The sequence below is a fragment of the Megalops cyprinoides genome, chromosome 4 (assembly GCF_013368585.1).
Source record: "Megalops cyprinoides isolate fMegCyp1 chromosome 4, fMegCyp1.pri, whole genome shotgun sequence".
NCBI classification, from domain to species: Eukaryota; Metazoa; Chordata; class Actinopteri; order Elopiformes; family Megalopidae; genus Megalops; species Megalops cyprinoides.
In genome coordinates this window covers 20,674,091-20,688,399 of record NC_050586.1, presented here as the reverse complement: position 1 = coordinate 20,688,399, position 14,309 = coordinate 20,674,091, and the positions used below count along the sequence as shown (strand labels likewise).

General features: G+C 40.5%; 2 protein-coding genes across 2 annotated transcripts; one reads left to right on the top strand and one right to left on the bottom strand.

Annotated features, from left to right (window-relative positions):
• Positions 1-2,513: 2,513 nt before the first annotated feature.
• Positions 2,514-7,733, top strand: rilpl2 (Rab interacting lysosomal protein-like 2). The gene is made up of 4 exons (XM_036527342.1): positions 2,514-2,989; positions 4,578-4,729; positions 5,024-5,158; positions 6,918-7,733. Exons 1-4 carry the CDS (start codon positions 2,696-2,698, stop codon positions 6,940-6,942), a joined length of 606 nt encoding a protein of 201 aa, XP_036383235.1. The 5' UTR covers positions 2,514-2,695; the 3' UTR covers positions 6,943-7,733.
• A 449-nt stretch (positions 7,734-8,182) lies between these two features.
• On the bottom strand, positions 8,183-13,840 carry kmt5ab (lysine methyltransferase 5Ab). Its single transcript, XM_036527701.1, has 8 exons — positions 13,767-13,840; positions 12,854-12,951; positions 11,816-11,969; positions 11,055-11,274; positions 10,569-10,656; positions 9,905-9,964; positions 9,596-9,786; positions 8,183-8,393 (listed from the first exon to the last, which is right to left on the bottom strand). The coding sequence occupies exons 1-8, from the start codon at positions 13,774-13,776 to the stop codon at positions 8,183-8,185; spliced, it is 1,032 nt and encodes a 343-aa protein (XP_036383594.1). The 5' UTR covers positions 13,777-13,840.
• Between the last annotated feature and the right edge of the window lie 469 nt (positions 13,841-14,309).

Here is a 14,309-nt window from a genome sequence, read left to right as displayed (position 1 = left end):
TGCTTCAGCGCTCTGTACTGATGGGAGTCATGCTCTGGAATACAGGTGGTCTAGTGTTTAAGACAGTGAGTTCAATCTCCAAATTTGTTGTTACCCTAACCACATGGCTGTAGTTGTTTGAAGAAGTCCATTGAATAAATAATCCAACATAAATTACATTTGTACAGTAAGGAGAATGGGTAGATCATTACTGTTCACAAAGAGTTATCAATGGAAAGCAGTTTTGTTTGTCTCACAGTGTTTGTTTCTGTGAAAGCGATTCCAGTCATCAGAATGGCTCTAGTCATGTTAACAATGTAATGTTAAGTGAAGGGAAACATTTTATCATTTTTGTGTATCTAGCACTTGGCCTCATTTAAACCTACATGTGACAAACATTGCTATCCAGTGACCTCTTTGGACTTGACAAACCAGGCAATGAAAAAAAGTTTACACCATTGTCATACTGTTGCAGCGATGTGATAATGTGCTGGCTGTAAGAAAATATTCTATGACCATTATGCATTGGTTCCAATTTATCTGTACCCGGGAAAACTATTAACGTGATTTTATTTCTATCATTTTCTGGAATATGTCTTCACTGTCCCTTTCATACTTACGTGCTTAATTTTCTTGTCTATTCTTGTCTATGAGGATGCACATACTTTGTGAGATGTGCCTTGAAAGTTTTTCTTCTACAGTATTGCTGCCAGACATGGCAGCTCAATAAAGTTACTTCCATGTTTTTGACATCTGAAGATGTTTTCCTTATTCTCTTTCAGCAATGCTATTATGCACAAGATCTTTGGAAAAGTAATTTTATGTGAAAGTCGAATTATACAAACACATTTACCTTTTTTGCCAATTAGAAAAAGTAGTTTTCCACGTCCTGCAAAAGTAGGCTATGGATGAATTGCTTTTGCAGGATGTTGCAGAAAAAGATCAACTACAAACTACATGACACACTCCTAAATTTTTGTCAGTCACTGGTAAAATGTAGCTTTATAATCTGCTAGTTACATAATTATTTTCAAAGGCATTTCTAAAGCGCACAGGTCTTGACACAAGTCCTTCATATGAAGCATGATAACATAAGGATATGTTGAGCACCCTTTCTAAGGTGGCTCTGCCATTGGCATTAGAGCAATGAAGCTCCAGAAAGGCCTGGCCCTCATTCTGAACCAGAGCTGGACCAGGTCCCCCTTCCAGCCCTATGCCCTTGCACCAGGTGACTCTTCAGCATGTACCCCAAACACTGGTCTACCACACTTGCACATCGTTGCCACAGAGAGGTGCGTGAAATAATTGAAGACACACCAATAAGAGCGGTCTATCACCACACCAAGGGCAGCACCAATAGAGGACCTGCACTATCTCCTCTTATTCTACTGTTCAGCATAGGCAGTAATGAATAGCTCGAGGTGGAGGTTGCACCAGTGGAGGCTGAGGATATAGTAGGTCTGTATACCCTCCCACATGGTCCAGACATTCAGCTCCATGCCACTATGTTGCTGCTGCACACTTTCATAGATGCCACACATTTTCCTAAGGGCTACCTTCACACGTAGACTGACACAATAACAAACTTGAACACATTTCATCTTTGTGTAGTAACACAGGGGCTTCTATTCCATCAAGACATGCTAGATTATAGTCTTCCAAACATTTAGTTGATATTCCCAAATTTTAATATTCCCATATTCCCAGTTTTATTAAGAGTTTTCATTTTCAAGTGATCAATGGCTTGCCTTGTGGAATATTAAATTAGGCCTACACAATCCACCTAAGTGACTATTTTACAAAGGAATGTAAACAGCTTTCAAGCCACTCTTATCATTCTTACTTTACTAGGTAGATAGAAAGTAAATTAAGTGTGATAATTTGTATAGACTGATTACTTTTCAAATACACTTCTACAATTTATTTTGTACGTAACAGATCTCAAGCTAAACACCTGCATTCTACTGGGTCGTTGACATTTGCCGGAAATTATAATTTTTGTCACATTTTGTGTGGAAACATTTCCCACTCGACTTGTACTGTTTCTCAAATAACTTACTTAACTGACACTTGATTACAGTTAATATGAAGTGTATAGATATAGATTAGTGGCGTTTTTTTTCTAGATATGCGCCTTATTTATAAGAAAATGGAATTATATATGCGTTGTTATGCCCATGTTTTGTCGTTATAAGCCGACTTCTTGTGAAGCAAGGTCAGCAGAACAGATACATTTTTTCGTGCGCTAGTTGGTTGGCAGTGACATTTAGAAAGTACTGTCGCCACAGGAACAAAAAGAACGCCACACGCGTTTTGACATGATTTTCCCATAGCTGCTCATACGTCAAACCTGGGAACACAATATAAAAAATCAAAACGTAGCTTAAAGATCATCACGTGCCGTTTCACCTGACTGTTCGCATGGCTTCACCTGCCGGTAAAGAAACTTTGCCTTCAACTGATATTCGATTAGTGCAGAGAGAGGCTTGGCAATTGGCTGAATGTAATGTCACTCAAAAGAATGGGTTGGTCGGCCGAAATTGCTGAGAGAAGGAAGTTCGCTAAGTTAGCAACAAGCAGTGGCCGTAGAATTATGCGAATACATAGTATCTTATTGTGAAAAAAAGACAAAAAAATAATAATACCGGTGTATCTAAGACCAACAGCCGCGGTCGCAACAATCTTGTCAACTCAACGTGGTAACTAAGGGACCGCCATGCAACAACCTTTGGACACGTCGCCTGCTTTGGCTTTTGAAAAAGACGCTTTTCAGCTTACAGTCGAAGATGTATATGACATTTCATACGTGATCGGTAGAGACCTGCTGAAAATTAGTAACGCGGGAGAAGAAGTGTCTGAACTGCAATTCAAAATTGTTCGGGTCCTTGAGATGTTTGAAATTTTGGTGAATAAGTACAATCTAACACTGGAAGAGCTAAAAATGGAACGAGACAATTTAAAAAGTGAATTGGAGAGAATCCTGGGTGACGATTCAACTGGACAGGGAACGGTGAGTTCGCCTTCGGTAAAAACAAGGAATGGGTTTTATGGGTTTGTTTTCCGCTGTAATGACAGCGCTAGCTATCTGCTTCGGTGCCCACAATTAATTATTTGGCATGAGACCGGGATTAGGCGACCTTCTGCATTGCTGAACCACAACAAAGCCCTCGCGCTCCATCTTCTGTGGTGGTCACAGAAAATCCTCTTAGTTACTTTGCAGCGAATTTACAGACTTCCCTGGAAATTAAGTTTTACATTTCATAATGGAAATAGTTATTAAAATCTCTACATCCAGTGTAGTGAAAACTCAGTATTGCTAGAATTATTATATGAGGATAACATTTAGAGGGGGGTAACTTTGCTTTTGTTTTATATATATTTCAAACAGATTTAAAAACAGACAGTTTTCAGTCACCGAGATCAACTTGATGAAACGATTTGCATCTGTTTTGCAACATGTATATAAGGATAACAATCAGCAATGAAACTGCAGGAAAGAAACTGAAGCAGTGTTGCTCAGAAACATTGTACATGAAGGCTCAACACCACATGCTATCTACCCTCTCATGCCCTCAGCTCCCTTAATTTAGACGTCAGTATATGACATAACAGTACATTCAGTACATGTATATTGATATCCAGTAATTGCAATTTTGAACTTGTTTCATGAATTCATCCAAGATTACACTGCTTGTGTACTGATTCAAACAAGTCACCATGCTTGGAGAGTCAAATTTAAAAAGTTTGGCTGGATACCAAGAGACGGAAAACATTAGAATGCTCTCTTCCACTGTCAGAACTGGAATCAGCAGGCACCATGGAGATCTGGTTCCACACACTTTCCTGCTGTCTTTTCTGTTGGGTGTTACTAGAACACTATGATACAAAAGTTTTTAAGTAAGAGGAAGTGGAAGAAGCTGGCCTGCCTACAACAGGGCTTAGCCAGCCAGGTGATACCTACTCCATTTCTTAAAAAGATGGTGGACAGTGTACCAGTACCTGTTTTTGAGGACTGTTCTACAGTTGAAAACCTCATGATCATCTGACCAGCAAGCTCAGGTGTGTGCTCATTATTGTCCAGAATATTAAAACAGCTGTCCAAAAAAAAAGTTCACTGTTGACTCCTCCAGCCACTTTCATAGCTTCCAGTTTAAACAGAACAGTAAAAATGCTTATCTCAAACCACATATGCAAACAAAGAGTTTACACTATGGCAGTGGGAATTTTGTAGCAAATGTCTATTTCACAATTCAGGTGACATATGAGTGCAGCTTTTATCTCGCCTAAGAGCAGGCCAATCGCTGTTTAGTTTGTGCTATTGGAATTGCTGTGGTTTCTCTACTGGAACATCTTAAGTTCTGTTAAAGAAATTTGATACCCATTGGTAACCCCTGATTGGGGGGGTTTTCTAGTGGGAGTGGATTGGAGGTTTTCCCTGAAAGGAAATACAAGAGAAGCATGGAGATGAGCCCTGCCAGTTTTTGTGTTTGTAGTTCACAGGTGGCAGTTATAGTTTCCATTTTTTGGGTTCTGGCAACGGAAAAGTCATGGCTGACCCCTGAGATGACACCGCTTGCCCTTCTTTTCTCTGCTTTAAGCAATTGCTGGGGCCGAACAAGTTGGTGGTAGACCTGAAGGACCCAAACCGGCCACGCTTCACCATGCAGGAGCTGAAGGAGGTGCTACAGGAGAGGAACCAACTGAAGGCCCAGCTGCTGGTGGCTCAAGAGGAGTTGCAACTCTATAAGAGGTACAGCAGGAAGGAAGACAGACAGTCATGACATATTTGTCCTGTTCATGGCAGGTTCCATGGGCTAACTGAGGAATCTTTCACTAAATTGTAGGCACTCTATAACTAAGTTGAAAATGTTCCTCAGTGAGTCTCATGGGCTTATGTAGTTGGGTACCTGCTCATAAAGTAGTGAAATCTTTTGTGATACCAAGCGCTCCGCTGGTCTGCAATGTCGGTTTTTTCCATTTCTATGTAAAAAGGATTATACAGTTGACAAAAGAAGCCCCTTTTCTTATGCACATGCATCTGTAGTGGGATTTTGCCTCAGGCTGAGCCATCCATGGTTGAAGTGGACCTGGATTCTCCATCCTCTGCTGACTCCACTGCTGTCACCAAAGAAGAGGCAAAAGACGAGCAGAAAGAGGAGAAGACCACCATCAGAAGGCTGTGAGTGGGCCTTTTGTAAATAAGTTCCCCTGTTTAGGAAGATGTTGATTCACAGCAGCTGCTCTTCCCTTCCCTCAAGGTGGCAGCTTTTGGACAAGGAAGTGTTTCAGACAACTTACAACAGGTTTCAAAGCACAATTCAATTTGTGCTGAGGGGCACTGTTACATTTGGTGTTTGGTTGCTTGCCTGTTGCCTTCTGTTGTATTGTCTTGGTGTGGAAAATAGTGATTTCTTGGATGCTGGACAATTTCAATCTTTAACTACACTTCCCAGCATGCAAATGTATTGTTCAGAATCTTGGAACTTCTGTGCCATTCAGCTCACTGAAGATTAATATACTGGATATATTCCATAACTTTGTAAATGAATCCTTGCATCTCTTCCTTGATTAAAATTATTGAGCAGATAAGGAAGAGATGCAAGGAGAAAAGGAGGTCCCTGATGCAATGAGGGAAATGCAACATTCTTGTCCAATTAAACAGTGTCAATTTAGTATGCTGTTTAGCAGGAATCCCCTCCTTCTTCATCTTGCAAACATGTGTGGGAGCTTACATCACAGATCCTTGAAAAACTCCTCCACATGAGAATACATCAGTGCATCCTCTGTGGAAGGAGATGATTGAGAAAATGTCTCACTCTGTTCATATATTTGCTATGGAATTGGAATAGGCAATAAGGAGGCCACCAGTTATCAGTTTCTGGTTTGGTTAGGGAGGGTTCTAGCATGTAGGAATTGAGGAGAGGTTCTGGAATCCAGCTACCGTGTTGAAAAGCAGGACAGGAAGACACTGACCAAAACAGGAAATTAAGTCAATATCGTAGTTTGTACATGTTGTGCTCCATATGTCTGGGTGAATGGAATACTGCTGGGCCACATCCCCACAAGACAGACTACTTGCTACCCAGCCTTTATTTCTTACAGAATTAATTGGCAAGTCCACCTCCTCAGAAGAGGACCATACCTTCAGTATTTGTGTAATAGGTGCCAAGTGTTGCAATCAATTTCCCTTAAATGTGAAAGTACCCCAGATTTTCAGCATGAGCAATGGCTGAGGTGTCTCGCCAATGACATAAAATGCAGTGCAACGGTCATGCATGGCTTGTAACCCAGGGTTCAGCAAGGATAAATGCTCATTTTTGAAATGCCTTGGAGTCAGCTGACAAGTGTGGCTAACTGCTACCCATATTGCACAGTGCTCTCACAATATCACCGTACATTGCACCAATGCTGTATTGCCCGAGAAGCATTCTGAAGGCATTACGCATCCCTGGGTGGTCATCATCGGGCCGTGTGTTCCCACGGTCCGGCTTCATAATGACGACCTTGTGACTGGTCGTGTTTTGTGCAGAGGCAGCTTGTGGCTGAAGGAGCAACCTGGGCACTCACCCTAACTGATTTACTGGCCAGTTCAGCTGCTATGCTCAGTAACGTCTGCTCCAGCTTTAGCAGACATCGCAAATTCACTTAAGCACATTCTTCTATGGCTGAGTGGCATAGCACAGAACTCAGAAAGGAATGAGGTGGGACAGGCTTTGCACACACTGCATGAAAGGGGCTTTCTGATCCTGCAGCTTCATGTTGTTATTGGAGCGCTGTGCAGGTGTGGGTAATGGGCAGTTTATTCTTCTGTTTACTACTTAATTCATGTAAATTTATCAAGTAATTCTTTTCATTTTATTCCATCTGTTATATAAGGTTAAGCTGTTTCAAATTAAAATATCTTGTCAGGGGAAAAAATGTATTCTTTTCCTTTTCAGATTTTCATTCAGAAGAAAACAGTGAAGACCCAACTCAATTGAAGATGGAACATATTGTATGTAATGAAGATTTTATACATTTTTGTACATTGTAATGAACAGTATTTCAGTATTTCCCGATGTATAGAAATGAGGAAAGACCTGAGAGATCCCCAATCCTCAGAGCCATTACTGGAGCATTTGTAGCTTTGTAATTTATGAACGGTGAAGTACTTCTGTGCTTTTCTCGGTAACATTTAACCTTAAAAACAGTCACCTTTCACACTTCTGATGAAGCAGTATTGTAAACATTTTAATCTGCTGTTCTCTTTATATGGGTGACCAACTAAATACCATGGAGGATTATACAGACATGTCTGCAATAACTAATGTTGCCATTTCACCGACACAGGACGTCAGGATTCTTGTAGTGTTTCTCATTAATTATACAAACATTCGAGCATATTACAAATTCGATCAAATTACATTTTAAAACCGTTTTGTTTTAACTACATTTTGGAATTTTAATGAACTATGTGAGATTAGGGGGGATATTACTGCTGGTAGGCTGTGTGGACTCATTTCCTATTAAACCACTGCTAGGACTGTCTTTTTTTGAAATGATTGTAATGTTGATTACTACAATTTTTAAATGGGTTTATATAGGTAAAACAGAAGACCACTTGTATAAAAATTTTAATAATACACCTCAACCAGAAGTTGCATCTTAATGCTTTCCTGTGAAGCATTTGGTTGTGGACATTTAACAGCTTTGTGTGTTAAGAAAGATTTTGTTCAAGTTCATAAAATAATTACATAACATATAGGCATCATTTAAAAAGTGTACAATACTGATAGAAATTATATTCCAGTTTTCTTTTTACATGCATATCAACTTTCTGACAGAAACTAATGTGGTGCCATCATTTATTGCCAAGCATAAAATAACTACCACACAATATAAAAACAAAATATGTATAAAACCCTCTGAATTACACCTGCATGCTCTGGAAATACTATCTTACTGGTACACAAAATATACAAAAGAAATGCTATGAAATCTAGCATTCATATAAATACATTTAAAAGTATTGATAGAGGGCAATTCAGACTGCCTGCTAAATGGCATAGTCATCAAACCCAGAACATACAACACATCCTGTTACTAAGGCAATTTTCAGTTTTAAAACCAGGAAATATTGCTGATTTTTCCCTTCATAGATCACATCCACTGAAAGTTATTTTTTAAAAAAACCAAAAAAAAAAAAAAAAAAAAAAAAAGTACATCAATATTTGAGCCAGGGGTGGGCTGCGATGGAAGCTTTGCTGCGGTCACCGTAATCATACAGCAGCTCCTCCCCCTCTTCAATGTCTCTGGAAGCCACCAGAATAAGATGAGGTATTCCATTTATGTCATGAAGTTTGGTCTGGCAGTTGCCATTTTTACTGTGGTTAATCAGTCTTCCCAAGCGATTGGTTTCTTTAGTTGCATCCACACTGGAAGAGAAAGGACAAGGAGTTCAACAAAAGGCCTGCATTTAACATTTAACAGAGGGAGCTCGTGTTTTAGAAGTCTGTCACAGCTCATAATACACCTGAACACCAACACCAAGGAAATGCAAAAGTATGCATTGTTTTCCCCAGATTACTCTGAACTTGCAAAACACTTTAGCACAAAGTCTTCAGTATTGGGCAAGTGAAGCATCATCAACTACATAGGCCATGTGCCAACAATTAATGACCGGGGGGGTGGGGGGTGTCATATTTCCATTGGTTTCGTGTCATGACTCCAGTTATATTCCTGCAATTGCAGTTTAACCACTCCTCATCCTGTCATGTAGATTTGCGTGCTGCCACTTGAAAAATGATATGCAGTCTATAGAATGGCACTGATGATCATCAAATGACTGCAGAATTTGCAACACTTCTGCTGTATGCAATTTTACTGTCCTTTACTATGGACTGGAATAGCAAAGGAAGGTCTGCAAGTTGTATAGCAATAGCTGCATATTCCAGCTTGTACATTTCTGAGCGAACAAGTGAAAATCCAGCAAATGAAAATAAGCAGGACTAATAAATGGTAAAACTACATTCTAGCAAGCTGCCTTGCCAGATAACCAAATAAAGCAGGCTGTATAAAATGTAGCCAGCTGGATGTTGTTTGGAAAAAAATGGTATTAACTAAAAGAGGCTTATCGTAGCCAGCTGAAGCAATGCCTTCTGCCCAAACCATTTTGGCAAGACTCCATAATGTCTCCATATTCCTCCCGAGTTACCCCATTTGACCACACTCCGATGTATTTGAGAAGAGAGCAAAAAGTTAAGTGAAACGCCTTCTACAGCGTGTGATGCTTACACCCAAAAATGGGTCATAAAGCCTGACTTGACCATCACCATCTTAACCCTTTCGCACGCGACACACTTTATGCTGTGCATCTCACGTGTTGTTACATGGTTCCTTATGTTTTCATTAGTGTTATTAACCTTCTCATAGTTTTCACTGCCACATTTGCTATACTTTGTAACGTTAAATCACCATTTCCTCAAAGCTAACATTAGCTAGAATTTTTCCAATCTGGTGTTCTAATCACAGATTGATTGTACGTGCAAAAGTGCTAATGAGTCTAATCACACCTGTGTGACTGTATGCGCAGAAGCACTATACACAGTAAGCATCAGTGAAAGTGGGGGGCACACACCAGTATGTTTTGCTGAGATACTGGAAGTAGTACATGTAGCAGCCAGTAGCAGGGTTTTGTGCATATTCCACTTCTCTTTTCTTAGCATCCTTGATATGCAAGAGATCTCCATGGTACTCCACTACGAACTGTCCTTTCTGGAAGCTTCTGGTCGCAAACACCCCTCTTCCCTTCTCTTCGATGTATTTAACCTGTTGGGGTTTCAGAGGTAGATACCCATTTCAGGCAACATCAATTCAGATTCAGAGAATGGATGCAAACTGGGACAACGGCAATTTTGAGTTTTGTAATGCAGTGACAAAGGGCTACCTGCAGTCCATCTTCAATCCCTTTTTGTATCAAATCATCAATGCGCTGCTGTTCTTCGCACTGTTGATAGAAACAAGCTTGAGATTTAAGGTCAGCAAATGAAATCACCTAGTCTGAAATGCCAGCATGATAAAGTTAAATGCATAGGCCTACATATGAATTCACAAAAACCGTGCCTCTGGTCCATCCAAGATACAGGCATTTAGTTTAGACAACATTCATAGAACCCCACATCATAACTAAATAAGACCTAACACTTGACAAACAAAAATTCATTCACCTTTACCAGTCAGAATCCTTCATTTAAACACACCAAAATGAAGGACTTCATTGAGGATCAAAATGAGCCAAAGGTTTATGATACTTGCAAAGAAGTTTGGTTTCGCTACTTCAAGGTAGAGGATAATGCATATCTGGCTATATCTTGTACCAGTTAACTTGAACTCAGGTCATTGGGCTCAGTGTGCACTCAAAACAAGTGAATTGCTCAACAAGTGATTGGGGAGCCCTTGTCTTAATGAATATGTTGAACCTTGCCCAATTCCAGATTGTCATGTTATCATGCAAATCATTTACAAGCAACTTACAGTACTGAGGTTAGAAAAACATGCTACAATGGTAGAGTAGGATTCTACCCCTGGCCCACTCCAGTCCTGGTACTGACCTTCAGTTCAGCTTTACTTTTCCTGGAGCTTCTTCTGATTGGATAGTAGTCTGTCACTTTTCTGTTCTGGGAATGGTTGCTTTCTGTTCTGTAAGAAAAGATATGCAATGCTGTCATAAAACAAAGGTGCCTCTATGGTCTCAGGGCGCCAACAAAGCTCATATTCTGCTCTGTCGATCTGACGGAGATTAAAATGTTTGCAACATCAACCTAATTAGTTTATAATCAAATGAAACCAACTTTGTGGTTCCATCCTCTTTTAAGGCAACAAATTTAATTCATGGCAATATGGTACATGCAATAAAATTATACACATTCCAGCCAGAGAACTTGGGGGGGGGGGGGGGAGAAAATGAAAGTAGGTAGTAACAAACCATGATATCTGAATAGCCACTGGCATTCATGCCAGTTCTCAAAGGATGCTGCACAAAGGTTCCACCCCTTTATTGGACACTCCCAATTACATCAGAACTTCGGTGCACTCACGGTTTCTGTGTAGACTTCTCTTTGGCCTTGCGGTGGGTCCCTCTACCCTTGTTGGGGCGGTGGGTGCCATTGTTATCTAGCTTGGGGGCTGCAGTAGAGTCCAAGCAGGCTGCCTCACTGTGGCGTGGACTGGCCTGCACTTCAGTCTGACTTGGGGGGCATGGGCTGCCCTCCTCCTCCAGCGTGGCAAGTTCGGTCTTTGCATGCCCATCAAGTCTGGCTATGGGCACAAAGGGACACGGGAACATCAGTCACATCATGCAGCTCACACCCAGACACAAACCCAGCTTCTTTAAGGTGGAGAAGCTGACAGGCCTGAGAGAGACTGGGCCTTATTAAAGCCCCTGATGTCATACCAGCCCCCCCCCCCCCCCCCACTATGAGTAATGAAAATAATAGATTCTCAAGTAAATAAGTGGTGTCATAAGATGCCAGACAGTGAACACTGATGCCATTCACAGACAGGAAATTATTCTTGGGGTCTCTTAACTCAAATCAGCTGACACACAGACAAGTCTTACATGGTAAACAAACCAATCCACACAAGTTTAAACGCTGCCTGTTAGCTACAGCATCAATCTGACGTTACAAAGATGCATAACAACCGGTTGTCAGTAATTATACAATCAAACGAGTTTCATTCTAAAGGGGAAGCAGATTTTACAATAAAGATGTGTGACCAAATATGTTCTAAAGCAGATGGAATGGCCTTTTACAGCCCAAGAAACCTGACACAATTTGTGAGCTAAAGAGTTATATACCTTCTCCTTTCTTCTTGGTATCATTCTGGTCAGTGCGCTTTGGAGGCAACTTTCCTTCATGGTGGAGCGAGACGGAGTTATCATGGAGGGGAGCACGGGGCTTGCCGGGACTCAAGTAATTGAGTATCGTAGTTTGACCATTACATGGACTCTCCTGCAACAGGCAGTCTGGGCATTAAATCTTGACACTGAATTAAATGAGTACAACAGGACACTAGTACAGCTATGTCAAAGGGTATATCATCAGGTATGCCATTAGACTCGTCTTCCTAGAACAAAACTACACTGGTGTATAAGGAAGGAGATGTTGACAATTACTGTTACCTGGGTTTTACAACTTCAAGGTCACTTTTAACACACAGTTGTTGCTGCAAATTCAGAGGTAAGCAAACCAATGCATACATATGCATCAGGCACCTTTTGATAGTAAGTATTGAAATTGCAATATGCAGCATTTTCTAATTGCACACTTTATAAATACACAAGCAAGTTAGTTTGATGCATAACAATCCCATTATGGAGTTGTAATAATCCTCACACCTCATTGCAAAATATTTACTCTGTACAAACTACAAATTAACCTTTACATGGACACATCGTTCCCGGTGACCATTCCCTTAAAGTGACTCATACACAATATGAAATAGGATACTATAAGACAGGGAGCTCATGTGTATCACCACGCCAACCCTCCGGCCTCATTATCCACACAAACAATATTTATGGAAACACATTCTCTTATCTTGAACATAACGAATTTAATTTCTCTTCAATTTTCAAAATAACGACGTTTCGCCCCTTCCTCTGCAATCTTCTTTTCAATTCAAACTTGACTGATTTCTGTTCGCTGGGTCGAAACAAAATGCACAGCTGCTCATTCGTTGCTGCTCAAGTTTAAAAATGTAGCTGTACGTGCTCATCAGTATCATGCAGCTTTGTCTTTGGACAGCTTTGCACTTCAATTGAAACATGTAGTTGGCTAGGTAGCTAGCCAAGTCAGCTAATCTAGCTGGCTAACGTGACAGAGGCGACACCTACCCCGTTCATTTTTGGATGGTTTTCTTTTGTCTCCTTTTCTTTGATGTCGGAGGCGTCTTCAGGTTTAACTTTTGTGACGGTCACGACTTTCTTTTTACCTTGAAATATGAATCGCAAGACATTTTATTCCTCTGTCGTGTTACGACTGCTTGATTCGTTAGCAATGTTGATAGCTGCCTAAATAGCCTTCTGAAAATGCTAACAGAGCGTTATATTTATTCAACCAAGGTAGGTTTTACAGTTCCTTCCCTCCGCCATGTTAATTTCTGTCTAAATAGCTACACGAACATTTAAAGGGACTGAAAATTACAGCAGTAATTCCCATAACTGTCCGGCAGAGGGTCGTTCATGAGAGCGACAGTCAAGCTACTCATCTACAACTTCTGTTCGTAAATTCCAGATGATAAAATTCTTGCTGGCAATTTCCCCTATGGCTTTTGCAGTTAACGTTAACGCGTTAGCTAGCAACTCCTGGCCTTTATGATAGGAATATACTACCAAATTATGTTGTTATCTTTCTAATCTAGAAGATTTTCTTGCAAGCTACCTTCGTCAGTTAGTTATCCAAATTACCCAGCTAGCTAGATAATGCAATACAGCGATCACAGAATCACAATGTGAAAACGTCTTTATTGCAGCATAGAAGTTATTACCCAGTAAATTTATGTTTAATGACAAACCTAGCGATGACTTGCCACAACTGTACGTAAACCACATACCGTAAACAATACAAGACATTTCCCTCAAGCCAGGCATTAACTATAAGTGAGTTTGCTTGCTACAGACCGTGGCTGAGTTTAACGTAGTTATCTTACTTAGTCTAAATAATGGGGCGACACAAGCACAAAGCCCCCTTGTGCCAGAACAAGTTGTCCAAAAATCGTTTAAATTAGCCAGATGCTTTACGGCTTACCTTTTCCCATTGCAAAGTGTCCGAAATACACCTTAGCCGGCTAGCTATGTCCAAATTTGTTGAACCAACCTGCATGCAATTTCCCTTTAAATACGTGCGTTTCAAGTTTGACGCTAACGTTACATGTTCACGGTTTTCACTGCACAAAAGGCCGGCGCCACAATTGGCTCAAATGAATTGGACGTTCAGCCCATGTTTCAGACGTTTAAAAATCCACCTCATCATTGATTGGTTGTAGATCTCACTGTTCACGATATGATTGGTGTATACCAAAACGTAACGCTCGCGTTGGTCTCGCCCCTCAACATTTCTACACGCGCGATTATAGCTACAATGAAGGGTCAACAACGCGATTTTGTTCTTTTCTAAACTGTAGCTAGCTAGGTAGCAAACTGGCTTAGTTGTAATACAACTTGTGTTAACTTTAATTTTGCATTAATTTAAGCTCTAAGACAGGAAGTCAGTTTCCGTTTTACCTTTAAAATTAGTTTGCTTCCTGACCCATATCTTGCAAATTAGAATGCAATCGCTAACTAAACTTTA